General features: G+C 53.4%; 2 protein-coding genes across 2 annotated transcripts; both read right to left on the bottom strand.

Moving 5' to 3' along the window:
- Positions 1-313: 313 nt before the first annotated feature.
- LOC138103861 (serine/threonine-protein kinase PAK 3-like) lies at positions 314-9,939 on the bottom strand. The gene is made up of 13 exons (XM_069002468.1): positions 9,914-9,939; positions 9,679-9,838; positions 9,356-9,478; positions 8,709-8,831; positions 8,277-8,481; positions 7,229-7,292; positions 5,949-5,997; positions 4,653-4,765; positions 4,003-4,120; positions 3,238-3,337; positions 2,617-2,813; positions 1,881-2,018; positions 314-403 (listed from the first exon to the last, which is right to left on the bottom strand). Exons 1-13 carry the CDS (start codon positions 9,937-9,939, stop codon positions 314-316), a joined length of 1,506 nt encoding a protein of 501 aa, XP_068858569.1.
- Positions 9,940-12,973: 3,034 nt separating this feature from the next.
- On the bottom strand, positions 12,974-22,614 carry LOC138103860 (serine/threonine-protein kinase PAK 3-like). The gene is made up of 13 exons (XM_069002467.1): positions 22,589-22,614; positions 22,348-22,513; positions 22,025-22,147; positions 21,378-21,500; positions 20,949-21,150; positions 19,901-19,964; positions 18,621-18,669; positions 17,325-17,437; positions 16,675-16,792; positions 15,910-16,009; positions 15,289-15,485; positions 14,553-14,690; positions 12,974-13,063 (listed from the first exon to the last, which is right to left on the bottom strand). The coding sequence occupies exons 1-13, from the start codon at positions 22,612-22,614 to the stop codon at positions 12,974-12,976; spliced, it is 1,509 nt and encodes a 502-aa protein (XP_068858568.1).
- Between the last annotated feature and the right edge of the window lie 477 nt (positions 22,615-23,091).

The raw sequence follows: 23,091 nt of genomic DNA, 5'->3' as shown, positions 1-23,091 counted from the left end.
CCACACGAGGTTGTAGCCTGGAGATAACGAAGAAAGCAGACTTTTGCCCACTTCCAAACCATGCCACAAATGCCATCCATGCGTCTTCCCATGTTTACGCACCACCTGACCATTCAGAAGCAAATTTAGAGCCTATTCACAGGGTGAGAACAAAGCGAGTCTTCCAATGAAAGTTTTATAGAGTATTTATTTTGACTATCAATCTAAAAAATTAGAAACTACAAACTATGAACTGTAAACTACAAACTATAAAAAACTCCAAACTATAAAAAACTACCAACTACAAAAAAACAACAAGTGGCCTCTTCCAGGGCTAGTATCTCCTGTCGGCCATAAACTGCTGCGCTGCCATGATCAGAGGCGTCAGGCTGGAGGTCGGCTTGGCTGAGGTTACAAACGGATGCTGCCCAAAGAGAAAAGGAAAAAATTAACTTCTGCTTTCCCAACTCCACTCCTCATGGGCTCAAACAGGCTTTCTCTGGTTACCAGAAAGACGCAGAAATGAGGGCACTCTCTGCACCTCTGTCTCCACGTCAAGGACCTTGCTACCATAGGAAAACATGGCTCACAATCCCACAAATCCATTAATCCTGCAGGTGTCTGCAGCTTCTTGAGATTTTTGTTGTGCCCACATTGTGGGAATGCAGCTTGCATGTCTTCCTTTCATCAGGACACTCAACAGGCTTCTTGAGGTTGCCCTTTTCTAAGGTCATGGGCTATTTTAGTTGCTAAAAAAAGGTGAGGAGCGTAAGGCATTCCTCAGGAAACTCCAATCCCTTGGAGAAAGGCTGATCCCCGTAGGATTTTGGCCCATGTTCTGAAAACCACTGACACAAGTGGCTGACGGATTCAGCGCTGGCTTGAAGGGGGAGCAGTGCTGGCACCTCCCTCCACAGCAGGGACAGCCGAGCGGCACCTTCTGCCGCTCCCTCTCTGCCACAACGTCGTCTACATGGCTGTGCCAGGCAGCAATGGGCCAGCCTGGCCAAGTCCTGCTCAGCTGTCCCCACCTTGGTGGCACAAACCTCTACAAGTGGGGCAGGAGGGCCAAGCCAAGGCCCCTCTGAGGCTCACTGGGAGCTGCCCAAAGCCCCTCCTTCCCTCCCTCCCTCCCTCCCTCCCTTCCCTCCGTTCTTGCTTCCTTCCTTCCTTCCTTCCCACACCCAAATCTCAAAATTATTGCCAGGAGCTGATTTCATTGGCTTCTTCCACCACCTTTTCAGCCCTCCCTACCTGCTATTATTCTACTTCACTTCTTTTGCTACCACATTACACTGAGTGTGTTCCCAAAGGGCAAAACTGGGCCACAGAAATGACCATCTCAGCATGGAGCACCTCTCCTCTGAGGAAAGGCTGAGACAGCTGGGCTTGTTCTGCCCCAAGAAGAGAAGGCCCTGGGCACACCTTCTTGCTGCCTTTCAAGACTTCCAGGGGGCTTCACAGCATGTTGAGGACATGTTTTTTTGCAAGCACAGTCGCATTAGCACAAGGGATAATAGCTCTCAACACAAAGAGGGCAGATTCAGATCAGGTCTAAGGAAGAAACTCTTTGTGACGAGAGTGCTGAAACACCAGCACAGGTCGCCCAGAGAGCTGCTCGCAGCCCCATCCCTGGGAACATTCGAGGTCAGCTCAGATGAGGCCCTGAGCAACCTGATCTACTTGACGACGTCCCTGCTCCTTGCGGACCACTTGGTCTGGGTGACCTTGAAAGGCTCCTTCCAACCCATCCCCACCCAGGATTCTCCTTCGTTTTTCTTTGAAAAGCCCCGAGACTGGCGATTCCTAGGACTGGTGCCCCTCTGACGCCTTGGATTGAGCGGATGGGAAGCCCCTGGCAGCGGGCAGCTGGCGCACCCTGCAGCCGCTTGGCCTTTTACCTGCAGAAGCTCCTGGGCAGACCAGCGCCTGTCCTCGTCTGTCTCCAGGCAGCAGTGCAGGAAGTCTCGCAACCAAGCGGACTGCTGCCTGGGGTTCTGCAGCTTCGGGGTGCCCCCGGTGCTTATCAGCTGTCGAACCTAGAGAAGAAGGAAACGCCGCGCTCTGCCTGTCTCCTTCGTACGCCAAACCGCTCACCCAGACCCCACGGGAGAAGCTCCACTCTCCAGTGGCACTTCCCTCCCTGCCACAGGCTTGGACATGCCCTTCCTACCCCACACAAAAGAGCCCAAAGCCAGAGACAGCCACAGCTAGTCCACTATGCAAAGGCTCCTGCTGTGCCCCCGATGTCAATGGCTGACCAAACTGGGAGCAACTCCATTGGCAAAAGCACACTTTGCTTCTCTGAGGAACGACACCAGCTCTTACAGGCAATTTGGAAGAGGGACTTTGGTCGAACTCTACAGTTTCCAAGGATTATTACATAAAATAATATCTATTATTATACACTGCTCACTGCTCCCTTAGGCAGAGCTTCCATCAAGCAAAAGGCATCACAAAAGGATTTTTTAGTGCTGTTTGTGAGTAAATGCCAAGGGGACGGTCTGGACAAGAAGCACGAGAGACTATGCGGCCTGGAACCTATCGTCTTCAGGTGTTAGGCAAGCTTCCCGGGCCGAAGAACGGGGGCAGACTTTGTTAGAATGACAGCAGAGTCTGAGAGCAGTTGCAGCGTACCATGGCAGAGGTGTTCATCAGGTAAGGAGGCGCTCCTTCCACCATCTCGATCCCCACGATGCCAAAGGACCAAATGTCCACTTTGGGGCCGTAGGGCTTCCTGGTGAAAATTTCTGGCGCCATCCAGTGAGTAGTCCCGGCAGCTGATCTCCGTTTGCTCTGCTCAGGGGTGAGCTGAGCAGCGAGGCCAAAATCAGCTGAGGAGAAAAAAGCCCTCTGGTCAAGTCGGCCCCGAATTAGGAAAGCAAACCAAAGAACTCCCCGCTGTACCAACGTCCCAGAAGGCAGTGTGGAATCTGGCTGCAAAAGGGGCCATGCTGGCATTCCTCCGGCCTGCAGCCGAGGAAATACGGAATTGGCCACTGAGCAAAAGCCCCCAGTTTCGGGCAGTGGCTTTCAGTCCCCTGAAGCTTTAGCCCGTAACGAAGGGACACGCACAATCCAGAGCCACTCCTGACACCTTCTTCCCAGCCACACCTCCCTGCACGTTGCAGCTGTGCTCTGCGCTCGCAGCAGGGCAGCCTGCACTGCCACGGGCACCACTCTTGGGGACCTGGCAGTCACTCAAAGGCAGCCCCACACCGCAGCCCGCCATGGCTGAGCCTGGCCAACAACACCCACCCAACTTGACAGATCCGTCCAAGCCCAGGAGAATGTTGTGGCTTTTGATGTCTCGGTGGATCACTTGCTTGGAGTGAAGGAAATCCAGGCCTTGCAGGCACTGAGAGAGAGAAAAGAAACACGAGCCTAAGAGTTCCTCATCTGATTTCATCCTACAAGCAGGGAAGTGGCAAACCTGCAAGACCGACTCGCTGGGGGATGCTGAGCCATGGCAGGACAGGCTGCTGGCAAGGGCAAGAGCTTGCTGCTCCAACACGAGGACAGCAGTGCCTTTTTAAGTGAGGGCATGCATATTCGCTTCTGAGACAGAAAGGGCAATTGTTCCTCTGGCCAGTGGCCTGCAAGCACACACTGAAGGAGCGCTGCTGCAGGGGCTGTGCTCTCTCCAGCCAGACGACAGCGGATGCTTTTGCAAACACCACTTTGGGTGCAAGCATCTCCTTTGAGCCTGAGCTTTGTGAGAGTCCCGAGAGTATCTCTTTGTCTTTGCCACTTGTCTGACATTGTGCCACCAACCCGTTTGCTCTTACAGGGAAGGAATGCAGTACACTTCGGGTCCAGGCAAGTGTTCAGAGAGGCAGACACAAACAAACACAGCTGGAGAAGGGCAGGCACGCTGGCAGGCACTTCGGATGCTCTTGCTGCTGCCAGTCGTAACAGAAAGGCAGGAAGCAAGCTGGGAAGATGAAATCACTCCTCTCCTTACCACCTGTTGGGAAGGACCATCCCGCCCAAGCCACGGGAAGCACAAGCGCCATCCCTCACCTCCCGAGAGACAGCTGCTATCTCTCCTTCTGCCATACGAGTCTCCCTAATGACATCGTGTAAAGAGCCTCCGTCCATGTATTCCATCACTAGCCAGAGCTCCTCGTCCACCAGGTAGCTGAAAGGAGGAAACAACAGCGTGGAGATGAATGCGCACAGTTACATGACCTGATGGATTCTTGTCTCCGTGTCTCTCTCGGAGGAAGGCAGGAGCAAGTGAATAGTCATTCACTAGGCTCCACAGGCCTTGAACTCTGTGCAGTCTAAAAGCCTTCTTGGTATCCACACCAATGCAAAACACTGGGAACAGGCAAAGGAAATAAGATCTACAGTGCTTTGTCAGCACTTAAGACCCGAGGGAAAAAATCAAGCCCCAAACCTGTTGGAAAATGAAGTGCAGGGAGGGGGGAACTTTGAGGCTGTTGGCTCAGTAAGGTAGGGCCGAGTCAGGTCTTTGAAAGCGCACTTCAAACTAGGTATGCCAGGAAAGATTAATGCAGCCCCAGTGCAATCTCCTCCCAAGACGCCGTAGATCAGCAGAGAAACAGGAATTAACAGCTCTGTTCTCTGCCAGCCACCAAAGGAGTGGCTGATCCTTTAGCTTGCAGGATGGCAATGACCCTTCATGGCAGAAGAGCAGAACCACTCACCTGTCTACGTAGTTGACGAGGTTGGCGTTCTTACTGTCGCGCATGACCTGGATTTCGTTCACGCACAGTTCGGTGCTGCTCTCTCGCAGGAGACTGATTTTCTTTATGGCCACCTGAAACGACATGGAAAACCGTGAACCAAAGAAGGCTGTGGCAGGAGACCACAACGGGAACGATGAGACAGTGATTTTGGGATGACAGAGCTGGGCGGGGCCAAACCGCCTTGCGACTGGACATCAGAGGAATTCGTAGCTGAGCTTGCAAGAGCCTCTTACGCCGCTCGCTTGGGCGCCAGTCCCAGGACACAGAGCCAGAGAGCCTTTGCTTTGTACACCCAGGCAAAACACGCTCTAAACTCTCCACCTCAAAGCTCTAACAACACTCCCTACGCCCACAGCCTTCCCCCAGGGCCTTACTTTATCTTCAGCATTTCCATTCACACACCTCTTGCAAGCAGGAAGCCATTCTGTGCCGGTGAAAATGGAGCCAAACTGCTGGGAAACCACTGGCAGTTCTAGGGGGTTACATCATTACTCCAGCAACCGCTGGCATTCTTGAGTGCACAACAACACAGCAAACTCTTACAGACATGACGGGTAAAATGCCGTCCTAAAAGCATCTGGAGGGTTAAACCCCAGGAAATACAACCCTACTCACTTTACAGAAAAAATGCTGTGATGATGAAAACATCATTGAGGCTACCTCCCAAAAAGACAACCCTAGCCCTTCCACACTTCAGGAGCTGTCATTTTGCTGCACTAAAACACTTTCCGTCACACCACGGACATTTGCAATTACTGCCTGACTGCAAAAAGGAATAGCCCACGCCTTGATCCTCTAGCCATGCACGCCGGGCTCTGAGCATGGCATAGGCCCTTGAGAGTCCCCTTGCAGACCTCTCTCTCGAAGCACAGTTCCCAAGGGCAGCCCTGCAGGTGGCTAAGGAGCTACCAGCACGATTCCCATGTATTTGCTACGAGCCAGAAACGAGAATTCAGGAATCCTGAGCTGCCGGCCCCAAAGAGCAGTGCCATGCTCTAAGACACCACCTTGGCACTAAGACCCAGCTGGCTGCGTCTCCTCCTAGGAGAGAAACCGCCTGGCCTCCTCGCATTCCTTGGGGCAGCTGAGAAGGACAAAATCTGTCCCCACTGTATTTGGCAGGCGGACACTGCTCGGCACTTCAGTGGCCCTTGGAAGCAAAGCTCTACTGGCCAGCCAAAGCTCAGCCACAGCTGACAGCAGAGGGGAGGGCACTCGAGAGCTGCAGAAGCTGCGGCGCTGCCTGACGCTTACCTCTTCTCCTGTGGCAGTGTCCACTGCCGTACACACAGTGCCGAAACCCCTAGAAACAAAACAGCAGCGGAGAAAGGAGAAGTCCTTTAGTCCCTTCAAGTGCAAGACACTGCGGTCCAGCGGGAAGAAAAGGCCTGGGGCAAATCTCAAATGGGACACGACAGATTCTGGTCTGGGTCTTTTTCCCTTTGTTCTTTCCGTGTGTGCACGTGGGTGGGATTTTTCCAGGCACACACACTCCGGCTGGGCCTTCCCACACCTCTCCTTGGAGTCTATCTGCCAAACTCAGGCAACACCACACAGGCCTTCTGAGAAGCCTGAACTCACGGAACAGCCATTGGAGGAAAAGATCTAGAGACAGATCCTTCCTCCAGCTGCCAAGGAAAGTAGTCTCCAGCCACAGCCAGAGCAGCCGAAGGCCTCCATTGTTGCACACACAAATGGAGAAGTACTCTACACAGGGCATCCCTAGACAGCTTCATTCCGGGTCCAGAGCCATCAGCAGCTGCTTCTCTTCGGTGCCCCAGACACAGGAAGGACTCTACTCCTCAGGCGAGTTCTTGTACACTTGGCTGCTCCCAGAGGAAATGCTGCAAATCCATCCCATTTACAGTCAGCAGAGCTGGCTTTCAAAAGGGAACAGCTTGGGGGATTCTTTGCAGGAAAGGCCAAATCCCCACAGGATCCATGAGGGCTCTGCCATCAGGCAGGTGATGCCTTTTCCTCTAGAGTGCATCGGCACCGGCGCTTCCCTGAAGCTTTGGCTTTTGCCACCTCAGCTATAAAAGAGAGTTGCTTCTTTCACCTCTGCTTTTGGCTTCTAGACTAGGTGACGGTCATCCTGAGCACTGAATCTTGTTTTCAGCAAAATATTGGAAAGAAATGCTACTGACAGCTGTTCTCTGGCAGCTCTCAGCTGCTAACTTGACCTTTGAGGCAGCACACTTTTTGCTCCTTTCATTCCCACATCTTCTGTATTCTTTTGGGACACGTAAAAATGGTTTCTGCGAAGAAAAGCGGCAAAGAGGTGCCACACACTTGAGGGACAGGAGATCTGCCAGGCGCTGCTCTTTGCCGCAGAAAAGACATTGCCAGCATCCAGGTGTCTTTGCCATGCCTTCGGACCACAGCTATAAACGCTGACCAGTACTGAGGGACGGGAGCATCTCAACGCAGTGTCTGAACAGCTTTGGAGCTTGCCTGACGTCACGCTGGGGAGATGTGACACCAGCAAAATACACAGCCCCTCCCTTTGAAGAAGGAACGGTGGCTGCACTCACCCTTTGCCAATAGTTTCCAGTTCTGTGTATTTAGCCTCGGGATCTCCTTCGCTCACCAGCATCCCTGAAAGAAACCAAAGGAAAGATGCTCACTTCACAACAGAGATCCCACCCTGCAGCAGATCAGAAAGGCAGCCCCACTCTCTCTCCCCGCTCTCCTTGGGGACACCAGGCCCTTTCTTCTCAGTCACTCAGCGAACCACAACAACAACCGCACCACTACAACACCACCACCACTACCACCACAGCAACAAAACAGTCAGCTCTGCAGCACAGATTGCCTGCGCAAAGCCTGACTGTCCAAACTAAAAACTAAGCACATGGAGAATCAGTCAGAGGAGACACGGATCAGAAAAGACAGCAGTAACCAAGAGAAGTGATTGTTGTCTAGAAACATTAAGGGCAGCAGGAAGAACAAAACCTTTCTGTTCTTGGGAATAAACACTCTGTGACATTCAACCAAAGCTTTAATCCTTGCAAATGTAAAGGCAGGCATCTTGGGTTCTGGAATCAATTTTTATCAACAGCTGCCCTTTCCAGAACAGGAAGAATATTGCAAAGTGCTTCCAGCAGAGGCACGATCTCCACCTTTCAGCACTTTGCCTAAACAATGCCTTTCTCCCTTTCAAGAGCAGCAGCTCATCTTATAACCCATTGCATGGGCTTTAGGAATGAGGTCCCTCATCTTTTAGGACCGGGCTACCTTCTGAAGATGACCTTGGCTGTGCCCCCCAGGAGCTGGGCCCAGAGAGCTCCTTGAGGCCCACTCATTCGCTGGGTCACAGCCTCCTGCTCAGCCAGAAACAATCTCTTGCTTCCCTTCTGCACAGAGGGCAGCTCAGGCAAAGCCAAGCCAGGCCGAGCTGCCCTCAGAGGCAGGAGAGCCTCTGAGGTGCTCTCTCGCCACCTCAAAGCACAACAACAGGTCCTGTGTGGAGGCCTCAGGACCCGACACTCCGCTGAGGAGAACAGGAGGTGGGAGGAGCTCATGCTGACACATGCACACACAAGGCACTGCTCCAGCAGACAAGGAATACACAGGACATACTCAGCATGGCCAGGCACTCCTCCTCTGTCTTCTCCTGCAGGTCCTCAGTGCTGCCAGAGGAACTGCTTGTGCTCCAGGTGCACGAGCTGCTTGTGCTCCAGGTGCACGAGCTGCTCGTGCTCGAGTTTCCAGCTCGGGGACTGGAGGCTTCTTCAGAGCCTGCAGCTGCAGCCCGTGCAGGTGCCAGGACAGAGGAGGTGGAGCTCTGGGACAAGAAATGACTTTGGGTCAGAAGGGTGCCTGGCAGAGATGCCCCTCTGATCCCATTTCAAATGCAAGCCCCTAGGAAGATGCTGCCGGCCACATCCAGGGCTCTTCACCTCTCGGCTTTTGCTGCCCACTTCTCCAACTCAAGGCGCAAAATCCAAAGGCTGCTTTTACACGAGGGACTAAATGACACCAAAGACACTGCTAACCAAAGCAGGCACTTACTGATGTGAGCTGCTCAGGCCGTGGGCTGACCGCAGGGGCAGGTTCCTTGGCACCCTCCTCCTCTTTAGCCTCTTCCTCGGGTACAGAGGCAGCCAGAGCAGGTGCTGACGCTGCCCCTGTGCTCTGTGGACAGACAGCAGCATGAGGGACAGGGAGGAACCTGTCAGGCAGAACCTTTAGATATATTCAGCGGCAGACCCCGCTGTATCTCAGCTGTTCCTTTAGCTACTGACAGCTGCTCCATGGAGAGCGCCAGGTCCCTCCTGGGGACAGTGACTCCTCCATGCCCTGCGAGGCTGTGAACTGCATCTTTGCACTGCTTTGAACTGCATCTTTGACAGAGAGCCTGCACAGCCACAGGGCACAAAGGGCCTCCCTTGTTCCCCAGGGCAAAGACATCCTAATGCTACCTCTTGTCTCTTGCTAAGACAAATTCACAGCCCCTGTCAGAATAGTGGGAAACTGATGTCTAAACATCCGAGTTCCACACCCCTTTTCAAGGGCTCGTGGCTGGGGGAAGCGCTCTGGAAGCGCTGAAAAGATTCCAGGCCTCAGCATCTTCAGCCACACATGGGAGATGCTGTCTGATCAGAAACCTGCAGCTCTGCTTTGCTCCAGCCACAGGGCTTCCCAGAGCTGCCACTTACTGATGCTGGATGCTCAGGCCCTGCGGTGGCAGCAGATGCAGCTGGGTTGGCATCTTCCTCCCCTTTGGCCTCGTCTTCAGGAAGACACACAGCCAGAGGACGCTCCGAGGTTTGTTTTGTGCTCTGCAGACAGACAGCAGCATGAGGGACAAGCAACCTTCTTTATACTCTGCTCTAGACCCAGATGCACTAAGGAGAAATCATCTGCAGAGAAATGGGATCCTCAGTTGTTCAAACTCAAGTAAAATGGGCCAAGTAGATGCGACCGCACTCTCTTGTACAGGAGAAATTCCATCATGGCTCAAAGCACCAAGCAACCCCACTTTCATCTGATCAAAAGCTCTGAAATGGAACATGGAGACAAAACAGGCAGGGATCCCCTGCAGCTGCTGCTGCTGCTGCTGCTGCTGCTGCTGCTGCTGCTGCTGCTGTTGCACAGAGCCTGGACTGTACTTTCGTTCATCTGACCAGGCTGGCACTGGACTGCAACAGGCCCAGCTCACAGCTTGCTCCAAGTCGTCAAATGCTACCAACGCCAAAGGCTCCTTTCCCACTCACCCACGGACCGGATTCTCTCCAGGCATGGGCAATGTGACCTGCAACACACAAGGGAAGAAGAACCAGATGCTGTAAGAAAACTGCCTGCACTGGGCAAGCCCACCAAGAAGTCAACCCAAGGGAGAGCGTTTTGCTTTCACTACATCCCTCCAGCAGCAACCCGTGTGCCACACAGCAAGCAAGACAACAGCACAAAATGCTGCCTTGTGTCTACCTGTTGTCCTCTTTGGCCACTCAAGCCACAGAAACGTGAGACTAAGAAAGCCCAAGTGGTTCTGTAGTAGTCAATGCTTCTGCCCAACCCCACCCCACCCAGCAGGAGCTACAGCTCCTCCCCTTCCTGCACTTCAGTTTTCTGAAGAGATTGCACACAGCAATTCCCATGAGCTTGCTGAAAATGATTCCACAGAAAAGCTTCCCCCAAGTCCCCCTCAACCGTGGTGGCAGTTCTACTGTGACACAGCACAGGAACAGCTCCTGCGTGCAGGAGCATACAAGAACTCTTCTAAAAATGTCTATCTCAGAGGCCTTTGCCAAGCTGGTTCTGGGATTTCAGCACAGAGCCAACGGCTCTTTTAGCACGCAGGAAATGTCAAGTTCCACAGGCACATCCTTGGGATGAGGGAATGCAGAGGAGAAGATGCTTCCCCTCAGTCCTAGAGAGCAGCGCACAGTTTCTACAAGGACTCCTGCCAGGCTCTCCGCATCTTCCCATCTTGGAAGATGTCTTGCTTCAGCCAGCAAACTGAGGAGACTGCACACTCCACTGCCACAGGCCTTGCCGGGATGGGGGGGAGCAGAACCCCTGCAGGCTACATTACAAATGCTGCCCACGCCCTGCTGGCTACAGACACGCCCTTCTTAGCTGGAGCTGTTGACAGCAGCTTTACCCCACTAAAGGCATCTTCATGGCAATTTGGTTTCCATATGCTGCACTGAACAAAAAGGTCTACTTACGTGCCAGGTGGGTGAAAAAGTACCCAGAATAAGCCACGGAAAATGCCGTGCAAACTGCAGCACACACTCCCTCCATGGCTCGAGCAGCGCTGCTCAAGTTTGCACCGGACAAGACTCCTGGGGAAAACCAAAAAGACTCAAGAGTCCCGTCAGGGTGCAGCCTGCTGGCAGAGCCCTCCGCGATCAGCAGGGTCCGCCTGCAGTGAGCACGCCACAGAGCTGCTCTGCACACTGAGGCCTTCCGTGCCTCGGCACGGCAGCTTTGCCTTGACAACGCCGGGATGCGGCCGCTGACATCACAATAGCGGCCGCTCTAGGCTGCTTTGTGAATTCATGCATAGAACCAGACCTTCTCTACAGCCAACGCCAAAAAAAGCCTGCAAAGCAGCACAAAAAGCCCTCCTAGCCCGTAACCTCAAGGCATCTAGGAGTAACTCTGAAAACACACCAAGCCCCTATAGCCCACGCTGAGAAGCTGAACACTGAGAAGCTGAACATTGCAGCAACAAAGGAAATCACTCCTTCAATGATAGCTGGGGGACAAAACCTCAGGAAGCACTTTTGTAGACCTTCTTCCCCACATGTTTGCCACTGAACAAGGTGGGACACAGGCCTACAAAGGGTAGGATTGATGAAAACATGGAAAGCCAAGCAACAGTTCATCCACTGCATACACATCATCCTGCTGCTGCAGTGCTGTGGCATCTCCAAGGAGACTTGCCCATCTGAGGTGCACCTCTGGGAGCCTCCCTGCGCTCATCCATGCACCACAGAGAGCTGCCTGCTATGGATGTAAAGAAAGGACGAAAGAAAAGAAAGTACCAACACAGTGTGGGACAACTCAGAAGGTGCTGCTGGGAGGAAAGCAGTGGGCCCAAATGGGCCGGTCCCAGCAAAACTGGAAGCTGTGAGGCAGAGAGCAAATAGAGCAGGTGCTGGGAGGGCTGCAGGAAGGCAGGCTTAGGAAAACAGAAAAACCACCACCGCCCCAAAGTTTGGAAGCTTCATTCCTCTGCCTCTCGCTTTTAAACCACTTTTTCTCTATTTCTCATGCTGTGGTTTAACCCCAGCCAGCAACCAAGCACCACGCACAGCCATTCTGGCTCCCTGGGGAGACAATCGGAAGGGTAAAAGCTGGAAAACTCACAGGTTGAGATCGATTCAGTTGCATAGGGAATGCAAAAGCCACACGCTCAAGCAAAGAAAAATAAAGAACTCATTCACCATTTCCCAAGGGCAGGCAGGTGTTTTGCGTCTCCAGGAGGGCAGGGTCCCCTCACGCCTCACAGTGACTTGGGAAGACAAATGCCGTCACTCCAAACGTCCCCTCCTCCCTCCTTCCTGCGCCCAGCTTGAAACACTGAGCAGGATGTCAAATGGTCTGGAATATACCTGTGGCCAGTTTAGGTCACCTGCCCTGGCTGTGTCCCCTCCCAAGCTCTCATGCAGCGTGACCCCAGGCCAGCTCTGTCTGGGCAGTTGCGTCCCTCATGCTGGGTGCTGAGCTGAGAGAAGCCGTGGCTCACGCAGATCCAAACTGCACAAGTTGTCACTCCCTCGCCTCAGCCTCAGTTCCCGTGGCAGAACTCGCGTGCCCGCTGGACGCTCACCTGCGCCCCAGCCTGCAAAGAAGCCCGGCTCCCTGCCCCTCTGCCCAGAGCAACACAGACACTCCCAACCTTTCCAGGAGCTGCAACACAACCAGGGCCACGGCGGCGGCGTCCCCAGCAGTGACACCACTGCTCTGCCCCGTTTTGCCCTCCTCTGTTCACAGCTGTGAGCCTGTATCTCCACACGAGGTTGTAGCCTGGAGATAACGAAGAAAGCAGACTTTTGCCCACTTCCAAACCATGCCACAAATGCCATCCATGCGTCTTCCCATGTTTACGCACCACCTGACCATTCAGAAGCAAATTTAGAGCCTATTCACAGGGTGAGAACAAAGCGAGTCTTCCAATGAAAGTTTTATAGAGTATTTATTTTGACTATCAATCTAAAAAATTAGAAACTACAAACTATGAACTGTAAACTACAAACTATAAAAAACTCCCAACTATAAAAAACTACCAACTACAAAAAAACAACAAGTGGCCTCTTCCAGGGCTAGTATCTCCTGTCGGCCATAAACTGCTGCGCTGCCATGATCAGAGGCGTCAGGCTGGAGGTCGGCTTGGCTGAGGTTACAAACGGATGCTGCCCAAAGAGAAAAGGAAAAAATTAACTTCTGCTTTCCCAACTCCACTCCTCATGGGCTCAAACAGGCTTTCTCTGGTTACCAGAAAGACGCAGAAATGAGGGCACTCTCTGCACCTCTGTCTCCACGTCAAGGACCTTGCTACCATAGGAAAACATGGCTCACAATCCCACAAATCCATTAATCCTGCAGGTGTCTGCAGCTTCTTGAGATTTTTGTTGTGCCCACATTGTGGGAATGCAGCTTGCATGTCTTCCTTTCATCAGGACACTCAACAGGCTTCTTGAGGTTGCCCTTTTCTAAGGTCATGGGCTATTTTAGTTGCTAAAAAAAGGTGAGGAGCGTAAGGCATTCCTCAGGAAACTCCAATCCCTTGGAGAAAGGCTGATCCCCGTAGGATTTTGGCCCATGTTCTGAAAACCACTGACACAAGTGGCTGACGGATTCAGCGCTGGCTTGAAGGGGGAGCAGTGCTGGCACCTCCCTCCACAGCAGGGACAGCCGAGCGGCACCTTCTGCCGCTCCCTCTCTGCCACAACGTCGTCTACATGGCTGTGCCAGGCAGCAATGGGCCAGCCTGGCCAAGTCCTGCTCAGCTGTCCCCACCTTGGTGGCACAAACCTCTACAAGTGGGGCAGGAGGGCCAAGCCAAGGCCCCTCTGAGGCTCACTGGGAGCTGCCCAAAGCCCCTCCTTCCCTCCCTCCCTCCCTCCCTCCCTCCCTCCCTCCCTTCCCTCCGTTCTTGCTTGCTTCCTTCCTTCCTTCCCACACCCAAATCTCAAAATTATTGCCAGGAGCTGATTTCATTGGCTTCTTCCACCACCTTTTCAGCCCTCCCTACCTGCTATTATTCTACTTCACTTCTTTTGCTACCACATTACACTGAGTGTGTTCCCAAAGGGCAAAACTGGGCCACAGAAATGACCATCTCAGCATGGAGCACCTCTCCTCTGAGGAAAGGCTGAGACAGCTGGGCTTGTTCTGCCCCAAGAAGAGAAGGCCCTGGGCACACCTTCTTGCTGCCTTTCAAGACTTCCAGGGGGCTTCACAGCATGTTGAGGACATGTTTTTTTGCAAGCACAGTCGCATTAGCACAAGGGATAATAGCTCTCAACACAAAGAGGGCAGATTCAGATCAGGTCTAAGGAAGAAACTCTTTGTGACGAGAGTGCTGCAACACCAGCACAGGTCGCCCAGAGAGCTGCTCGCAGCCCCATCCCTGGGAACATTCGAGGTCAGCTCAGATGAGGCCCTGAGCAACCTGATCTACTTGACGACGTCCCTGCTCCTTGCGGACCACTTGGTCTGGGTGACCTTGAAAGGCTCCTTCCAACCCATCCCCACCCAGGATTCTCCTTCGTTTTTCTTTGAAAAGCCCCGAGACTGGCGATTCCTAGGACTGGTGCCCCTCTGACGCCTTGGATTGAGCGGATGGGAAGCCCCTGGCAGCGGGCAGCTGGCGCACCCTGCAGCCGCTTGGCCTTTTACCTGCAGAAGCTCCTGGGCAGACCAGCGCCTGTCCTCGTCTGTCTCCAGGCAGCAGTGCAGGAAGTCTCGCAACCAAGCGGACTGCTGCCTGGGGTTCTGCAGCTTCGGGGTGCCCCCGGTGCTTATCAGCTGTCGAACCTAGAGAAGAAGGAAACGCCGCGCTCTGCCTGTCTCCTTCGTATGCCAAACCGCTCACCCAGACCCCACGGGAGAAGCTCCACTCTCCAGTGGCACTTCCCTCCCTGCCACAGGCTTGGACATGCCCTTCCTACCCCACACAAAAGAGCCCAAAGCCAGAGACAGCCACAGCTAGTCCACTATGCAAAGGCTCCTGCTGTGCCCCCGATGTCAATGGCTGACCAAACTGGGAGCAACTCCATTGGCAAAAGCACACTTTGCTTCTCTGAGGAACGACACCAGCTCTTACAGGCAATTTGGAAGAGGGACTTTGGTCGAACTCTACAGTTTCCAAGGATTATTACATAAAATAATATCTATTATTATACACTGCTCACTGCTCCCTTAGGCAGAGCTTCCATCAAGCAAAAGGCATCACAAAAGGATTTTTTAGTGCTGTTTGTGAGTAAATGCCAAGGGGACGGTCTGGACAAGAAGCACGAGAGACTATGCGGCCTGGAACCTATCGTCTTCAGGTGTTAGGCAAGCTTCCCGGGCCGAAGAACGGGGGCAGACTTTGTTAGAATGACAGCAGAGTCTGAGAGCAGTTGCAGCGTACCATGGCAGAGGTGTTCATCAGGTAAGGAGGCGCTCCTTCCACCATCTCGATCCCCACGATGCCAAAGGACCAAATGTCCACTTTGGGGCCGTAGGGCTTCCTGGTGAAAATTTCTGGCGCCATCCAGTGAGTAGTCCCGGCAGCTGATCTCCGTTTGCTCTGCTCAGGGGTGAGCTGAGCAGCGAGGCCAAAATCAGCTGAGGAGAAAAAAGCCCTCTGGTCAAGTCGGCCCCGAATTAGGAAAGCAAACCAAAGAACTCCCCGCTGTACCAACGTCCCAGAAGGCAGTGTGGAATCTGGCTGCAAAAGGGGCCATGCTGGCATTCCTCCGGCCTGCAGCCGAGGAAATACGGAATTGGCCACTGAGCAAAAGCCCCCAGTTTCGGGCAGTGGCTTTCAGTCCCCTGAAGCTTTAGCCCGTAACGAAGGGACACGCACAATCCAGAGCCACTCCTGACACCTTCTTCCCAGCCACACCTCCCTGCACGTTGCAGCTGTGCTCTGTGCTCGCAGCAGGGCAGCCTGCACTGCCACGGGCACCACTCTTGGGGACCTGGCAGTCACTCAAAGGCAGCCCCACACCGCAGCCCGCCATGGCTGAGCCTGGCCAACAACACCCACCCAACTTGACAGATCCGTCCAAGCCCAGGAGAATGTTGTGGCTTTTGATGTCTCGGTGGATCACTTGCTTGGAGTGAAGGAAATCCAGGCCTTGCAGGCACTGAGAGAGAGAAAAGAAACACGAGCCTAAGAGTTCCTCATCTGATTTCATCCTACAAGCAGGGAAGTGGCAAACCTGCAAGACCGACTCGCTGGGGGATGCTGAGCCATGGCAGGACAGGCTGCTGGCAAGGGCAAGAGCTTGCTGCTCCAACACGAGGACAGCAGTGCCTTTTTAAGTGAGGGCATGCATATTCGCTTCTGAGACAGAAAGGGCAACTGTTCCTCTGGCCAGTGGCCTGCAAGCACACACTGAAGGAGCGCTGCTGCAGGGGCTGTGCTCTCTCCAGCCAGACGACAGCGGATGCTTTTGCAAACACCACTTTGGGTGCAAGCATCTCCTTTGAGCCTGAGCTTTGTGAGAGTCCCGAGAGTATCTCTTTGTCTTTGCCACTTGTCTGACATTGTGCCACCAACCCGTTTGCTCTTACAGGGAAGGAATGCAGTACACTTCGGGTCCAGGCAAGTGTTCAGAGAGGCAGACACAAACAAACACAGCTGGAGAAGGGCAGGCACGCTGGCAGGCACTTCGGATGCTCTTGCTGCTGCCAGTCGTAACAGAAAGGCAGGAAGCAAGCTGGGAAGATGAAATCACTCCTCTCCTTACCACCTGTTGGGAAGGACCATCCCGCCCAAGCCACGGGAAGCACAAGCGCCATCCCTCACCTCCCGAGAGACAGCTGCTATCTCTCCTTCTGCCATACGAGTCTCCCTAATGACATCGTGTAAAGAGCCTCCGTCCATGTATTCCATCACTAGCCAGAGCTCCTCGTCCACCAGGTAGCTGAAAGGAGGAAACAACAGCGTGGAGATGAATGCGCACAGTTACATGACCTGATGGATTCTTGTCTCCGTGTCTCTCTCGGAGGAAGGCAGGAGCAAGTGAATAGTCATTCACTAGGCTCCACAGGCCTTGAACTCTGTGCAGTCTAAAAGCCTTCTTGGTATCCACACCAATGCAAAACACTGGGAACAGGCAAAGGAAATAAGATCTACAGTGCTTTGTCAGCACTTAAGACCCGAGGGAAAAAATCAAGCCCCAAACCTGTTGGAAAATGAAGTGCAGGGAGGGGGGAACTTTGAGGCTGTTGGCTCAGTAAGGTAGGGCCGAGTCAGGTCTTTGAAAGCGCACTTCAAACTAGGTATGCCAGGAAAGATTAATGCAGCCCCAGTGCAATCTCCTCCCAAGACGCCGTAGATCAGCAGAGAAACAGGAATTAACAGCTCTGTTCTCTGCCAGCCACCAAAGGAGTGGCTGATCCTTTAGCTTGCAGGATGGCAATGACCCTTCATGGCAGAAGAGCAGAACCACTCACCTGTCTACGTAGTTGACGAGGTTGGCGTTCTTACTGTCGCGCATGACCTGGATTTCGTTCACGCACAGTTCGGTGCTGCTCTCTCGCAGGAGACTGATTTTCTTTATGGCCACCTGAAACGACATGGAAAACCGTGAACCAAAGAAGGCTGTGGCAGGAGACCACAACGGGAACGATGAGACAGTGATTTTGGGATGACAGAGCTGGGCGGGGCCAAACCGCCTTGCGACTGGACATCAGAGGAATTCGTAGCTGAGCTTGCAAGAGCCTCTTACGCCGCTCGCTTGGGCGCCAGTCCCAGGACACAGAGTCAGAGAGCCTTTGCTTTGTACACCCAGGCAAAACACGCTCTAAACTCTCCACCTCAAAGCTCTAACAACACTCCCTACGCCCACAGCCTTCCCCCAGGGCCTTACTTTATCTTCAGCATTTCCATTCACACACCTCTTGCAAGCAGGAAGCCATTCTGTGCCGGTGAAAATGGAGCCAAACTGCTGGGAAACCACTGGCAGTTCTAGGGGGTTACATCATTACTCCAGCAACCGCTGGCATTCTTGAGTGCACAACAACACAGCAAACTCTTACAGACATGACGGGTAAAATGCCGTCCTAAAAGCATCTGGAGGGTTAAACCCCAGGAAATACAACCCTACTCACTTTACAGAAAAAATGCTGTGATGATGAAAACATCATTGAGGCTACCTCCCAAAAAGACAGCCCTAGCCCTTCCACACTTCAGGAGCTGTCATTTTGCTGCACTAAAACACTTTCCGTCACACCACGGACATTTGCAATTACTGCCTGACTGCAAAAAGGAATAGCCCACGCCTTGATCCTCTAGCCATGCACGCCGGGCTCTGAGCATGGCATAGGCCCTTGAGAGTCCCCTTGCAGACCTCTCTCTCGAAGCACAGTTCCCAAGGGCAGCCCTGCAGGTGGCTAAGGAGCTACCAGCACGATTCCCATGTATTTGCTACGAGCCAGAAACGAGAATTCAGGAATCCTGAGCTGCCGGCCCCAAAGAGCAGTGCCGTGCTCTAAGACACCACCTTGGCACTAAGACCCAGCTGGCTGCGTCTCCTCCTAGGAGAGAAACCGCCTGGCCTCCTCGCATTCCTTGGGGCAGCTGAGAAGGACAAAATCTGTCCCCACTGTATTTGGCAGGCGGACACTGCTCGGCACTTCAGTGGCCCTTGGAAGCAAAGCTCTACTGGCCGGCCAAAGCTCAGCCACAGCTGACAGCAGAGGGGAGGGCACTCGAGAGCTGCAGAAGCTGCGGCGCTGCCTGACGCTTACCTCTTCTCCTGTGGCAGTGTCCACTGCCGTACACACAGTGCCGAAACCCCTAGAAACAAAACAGCAGCGGAGAAAGGAGAAGTCCTTTAGTCCCTTCAAGTGCAAGACACTGCGGTCCAGCGGGAAGAAAAGGCCTGGGGCAAATCTCAAATGGGACACGACAGATTCTGGTCTGGGTCTTTTTCCCTTTGTTCTTTCCGTGTGTGCACGTGGGTGGGATTTTTCCAGGCACACACACTCCGGCTGGGCCTTCCCACACCTCTCCTTGGAGTCTATCTGCCAAACTCAGGCAACACCACACAGGCCTTCTGAGAAGCCTGAACTCACGGAACAGCCATTGGAGGAAAAGATCTAGAGACAGATCCTTCCTCCAGCTGCCAAGGAAAGTAGTCTCCAGCCACAGCCAGAGCAGCCGAAGGCCTCCATTGTTGCACACACAAATGGAGAAGTACTCTACACAGGGCATCCCTAGACAGCTTCATTCCGGGTCCAGAGCCATCAGCAGCTGCTTCTCTTCGGTGCCCCAGACACAGGAAGGACTCTACTCCTCAGGCGAGTTCTTGTACACTTGGCTGCTCCCAGAGAAAATGCTGCAAATCCATCCCATTTACAGTCAGCAGAGCTGGCTTTCAAAAGGGAACAGCTTGGGGGATTCTTTGCAGGAAAGGCCAAATCCCCACAGGATCCATGAGGGCTCTGCCATCAGGCAGGTGATGCCTTTTCCTCTAGAGTGCATCGGCACCGGCGCTTCCCTGAAGCTTTGGCTTTTGCCACCTCAGCTATAAAAGAGAGTTGCTTCTTTCACCTCTGCTTTTGGCTTCTAGACTAGGTGACGGTCATCCTGAGCACTGAATCTTGTTTTCAGCAAAATATTGGAAAGAAATGCTACTGACAGCTGTTCTCTGGCAGCTCTCAGCTGCTAACTTGACCTTTGAGGCAGCACACTTTTTGCTCCTTTCATTCCCACATCTTCTGTATTCTTTTGGGACACGTAAAAATGGTTTCTGCGAAGAAAAGCGGCAAAGAGGTGCCACACACTTGAGGGACAGGAGATCTGCCAGGCGCTGCTCTTTGCCGCAGAAAAGACATTGCCAGCATCCAGGTGTCTTTGCCATGCCTTCGGACCACAGCTATAAACGCTGACCAGTACTGAGGGACGGGAGCATCTCAACGCAGTGTCTGAACAGCTTTGGAGCTTGCCTGACGTCACGCTGGGGAGATGTGACACCAGCAAAATACACAGCCCCTCCCTTTGAAGAAGGAACGGTGGCTGCACTCACCCTTTGCCAATAGTTTCCAGTTCTGTGTATTTAGCCTCGGGATCTCCTTCGCTCACCAGCATCCCTGAAAGAAACCAAAGGAAAGATGCTCACTTCACAACAGAGATCCCACCCTGCAGCAGATCAGAAAGGCAGCCCCACTCTCTCTCCCCGCTCTCCTTGGGGACACCAGGCCCTTTCTTCTCAGTCACTCAGCGAACCACAACAACAACCGCACCACTACAACACCACCACCACTACCACCACAGCAACAAAACAGTCAGCTCTGCAGCACAGATTGCCTGCGCAAAGCCTGACTGTCCAAACTAAAAACTAAGCACATGGAGAATCAGTCAGAGGAGACACGGATCAGAAAAGACAGCAGTAACCAAGAGAAGTGATTGTTGTCTAGAAACATTAAGGGCAGCAGGAAGAACAAAACCTTTCTGTTCTTGGGAATAAACACTCTGTGACATTCAACCAAAGCTTTAATCCTTGCAAATGTAAAGGCAGGCATCTTGGGTTCTGGAATCAATTTTTATCAACAGCTGCCCTTTCCAGAACAGGAAGAATATTGCAAAGTGCTTCCAGCAGAGGCACGATCTCCACCTTTCAGCACTTTGCCTAAACAATGCCTTTCTCCCTTTCAAGAGCAGCAGCTCATCTTATAACCCATTGCATGGGCTTTAGGAATGAGGTCCCTCATCTTTTAGGACCGGGCTACCTTCTGAAGATGACCTTGGCTGTGCCCCCCAGGAGCTGGGCCCAGAGAGCTCCTTGAGGCCCACTCATTCGCTGGGTCACAGCCTCCTGCTCAGCCAGAAACAATCTCTTGCTTCCCTTCTGCACAGAGGGCAGCTCAGGCAAAGCCAAGCCAGGCCGAGCTGCCCTCAGAGGCAGGAGAGCCTCTGAGGTGCTCTCTCGCCACCTCAAAGCACAACAACAGGTCCTGTGTGGAGGCCTCAGGACCCGACACTCCGCTGAGGAGAACAGGAGGTGGGAGGAGCTCATGCTGACACATGCACACACAAGGCACTGCTCCAGCAGACAAGGAATACACAGGACATACTCAGCATGGCCAGGCACTCCTCCTCTGTCTTCTGCAGGTCCTCAGTGCTGCCAGAGGAACTGCTTGTGCTCCAGGTGCACGAGCTGCTTGTGCTCCAGGTGCACGAGCTGCTCGTGCTCGAGTTTCCAGCTTGGGGACTGGAGGCTTCTTCAGAGCCTGCAGCTGCAGCCCGTGCAGGTGCCAGGACAGAGGAGGTGGAGCTCTGGGACAAGAAATGACTTTGGGTCAGAAGGGTGCCTGGCAGAGATGCCCCTCTGATCCCATTTCAAATGCAAGCCCCTAGGAAGATGCTGCCGGCCACATCCAGGGCTCTTCACCTCTCGGCTTTTGCTGCCCACTTCTCCAACTCAAGGCGCAAAATCCAAAGGCTGCTTTTACACGAGGGACTAAATGACACCAAAGACACTGCTAACCAAAGCAGGCACTTACTGATGTGAGCTGCTCAGGCCGTGGGCTGACCGCAGGGGCAGGTTCCTTGGCACCCTCCTCCTCTTTAGCCTCTTCCTCGGGTACAGAGGCAGCCAGAGCAGGTGCTGACGCTGCCCCTGTGCTCTGTGGACAGACAGCAGCATGAGGGACGGGGAGGAACCTGTCAGGCAGAACCTTTAGATATATTCAGCGGCAGACCCCGCTGTATCTCAGCTGTTCCTTTAGCTACTGACAGCTGCTCCATGGAGAGCGCCAGGTCCCTCCTGGGGACAGTGACTCCTCCATGCCCTGCGAGGCTGTGAACTGCATCTTTGCACTGCTTTGAACTGCATCTTTGACAGAGAGCCTGCACAGCCACAGGGCACAAAGGGCCTCCCTTGTTCCCCAGGGCAAAGACATCCTAATGCTACCTCTTGTCTCTTGCTAAGACAAATTCACAGCCCCTGTCAGAATAGTGGGAAACTGATGTCTAAACATCCGAGTTCCACACCCCTTTTCAAGGGCTCGTGGCTGGGGGAAGCGCTCTGGAAGCGCTGAAAAGATTCCAGGCCTCAGCATCTTCAGCCACACATGGGAGATGCTGTCTGATCAGAAACCTGCAGCTCTGCTTTGCTCCAGCCACAGGGCTTCCCAGAGCTGCCACTTACTGATGCTGGATGCTCAGGCCCTGCGGTGGCAGCAGATGCAGCTGGGTTGGCATCTTCCTCCCCTTTGGCCTCGTCTTCAGGAAGACACACAGCCAGAGGACGCTCCGAGGTTTGTTTTGTGCTCTGCAGACAGACAGCAGCATGAGGGACAAGCAACCTTCTTTATACTCTGCTCTAGACCCAGATGCACTAAGGAGAAATCATCTGCAGAGAAATGGGATCCTCAGTTGTTCAAACTCAAGTAAAATGGGCCAAGTAGATGCGACCGCACTCTCTTGTACAGGAGAAATTCCATCATGGCTCAAAGCACCAAGCAACCCCACTTTCATCTGATCAAAAGCTCTGAAATGGAACATGGAGACAAAACAGGCAGGGATCCCCTGCAGCTGCTGCTGCTGCTGCTGCTGCTGCTGCTGCTGCTGCTGCTGCTGCTGCTGTTGCACAGAGCCTGGACTGTACTTTCGTTCATCTGACCAGGCTGGCACTGGACTGCAACAGGCCCAGCTCACAGCTTGCTCCAAGTCGTCAAATGCTACCAACGCCAAAGGCTCCTTTCCCACTCACCCACGGACCGGATTCTCTCCAGGCATGGGCAATGTGACCTGCAACACACAAGGGAAGAAGAACCAGATGCTGTAAGAAAACTGCCTGCACTGGGCAAGCCCACCAAGAAGTCAACCCAAGGGCAGAGCGTTTTGCTTTCACTACATCCCTCCAGCAGCAACCCGTGTGCCACACAGCAAGCAAGACAACAGCACAAAATGCTGCCTTGTGTCTACCTGTTGTCCTCTTTGGCCACTCAAGCCACAGAAACGTGAGACTAAGAAAGCCCAAGTGGTTCTGTAGTAGTCAATGCTTCTGCCCAACCCCACCCCACCCAGCAGGAGCTACAGCTCCTCCCCTTCCTGCACTTCAGTTTTCTGAAGAGATTGCACACAGCAATTCCCATGAGCTTGCTGAAAATGATTCCACAGAAAAGCTTCCCCCAAGTCCCCCTCAACCGTGGTGGCAGTTCTACTGTGACACAGCACAGGAACAGCTCCTGCGTGCAGGAGCATACAAGAACT

The sequence above is a fragment of the Aphelocoma coerulescens genome (assembly GCF_041296385.1).
Source record: "Aphelocoma coerulescens isolate FSJ_1873_10779 chromosome Z unlocalized genomic scaffold, UR_Acoe_1.0 ChrZ, whole genome shotgun sequence".
In the NCBI taxonomy this organism is placed as follows: Eukaryota; Metazoa; Chordata; class Aves; order Passeriformes; family Corvidae; genus Aphelocoma; species Aphelocoma coerulescens.
The sequence above is the reverse complement of the archived record's forward strand: the minus strand, read 5'-3'. Positions and strand labels throughout refer to the sequence as shown.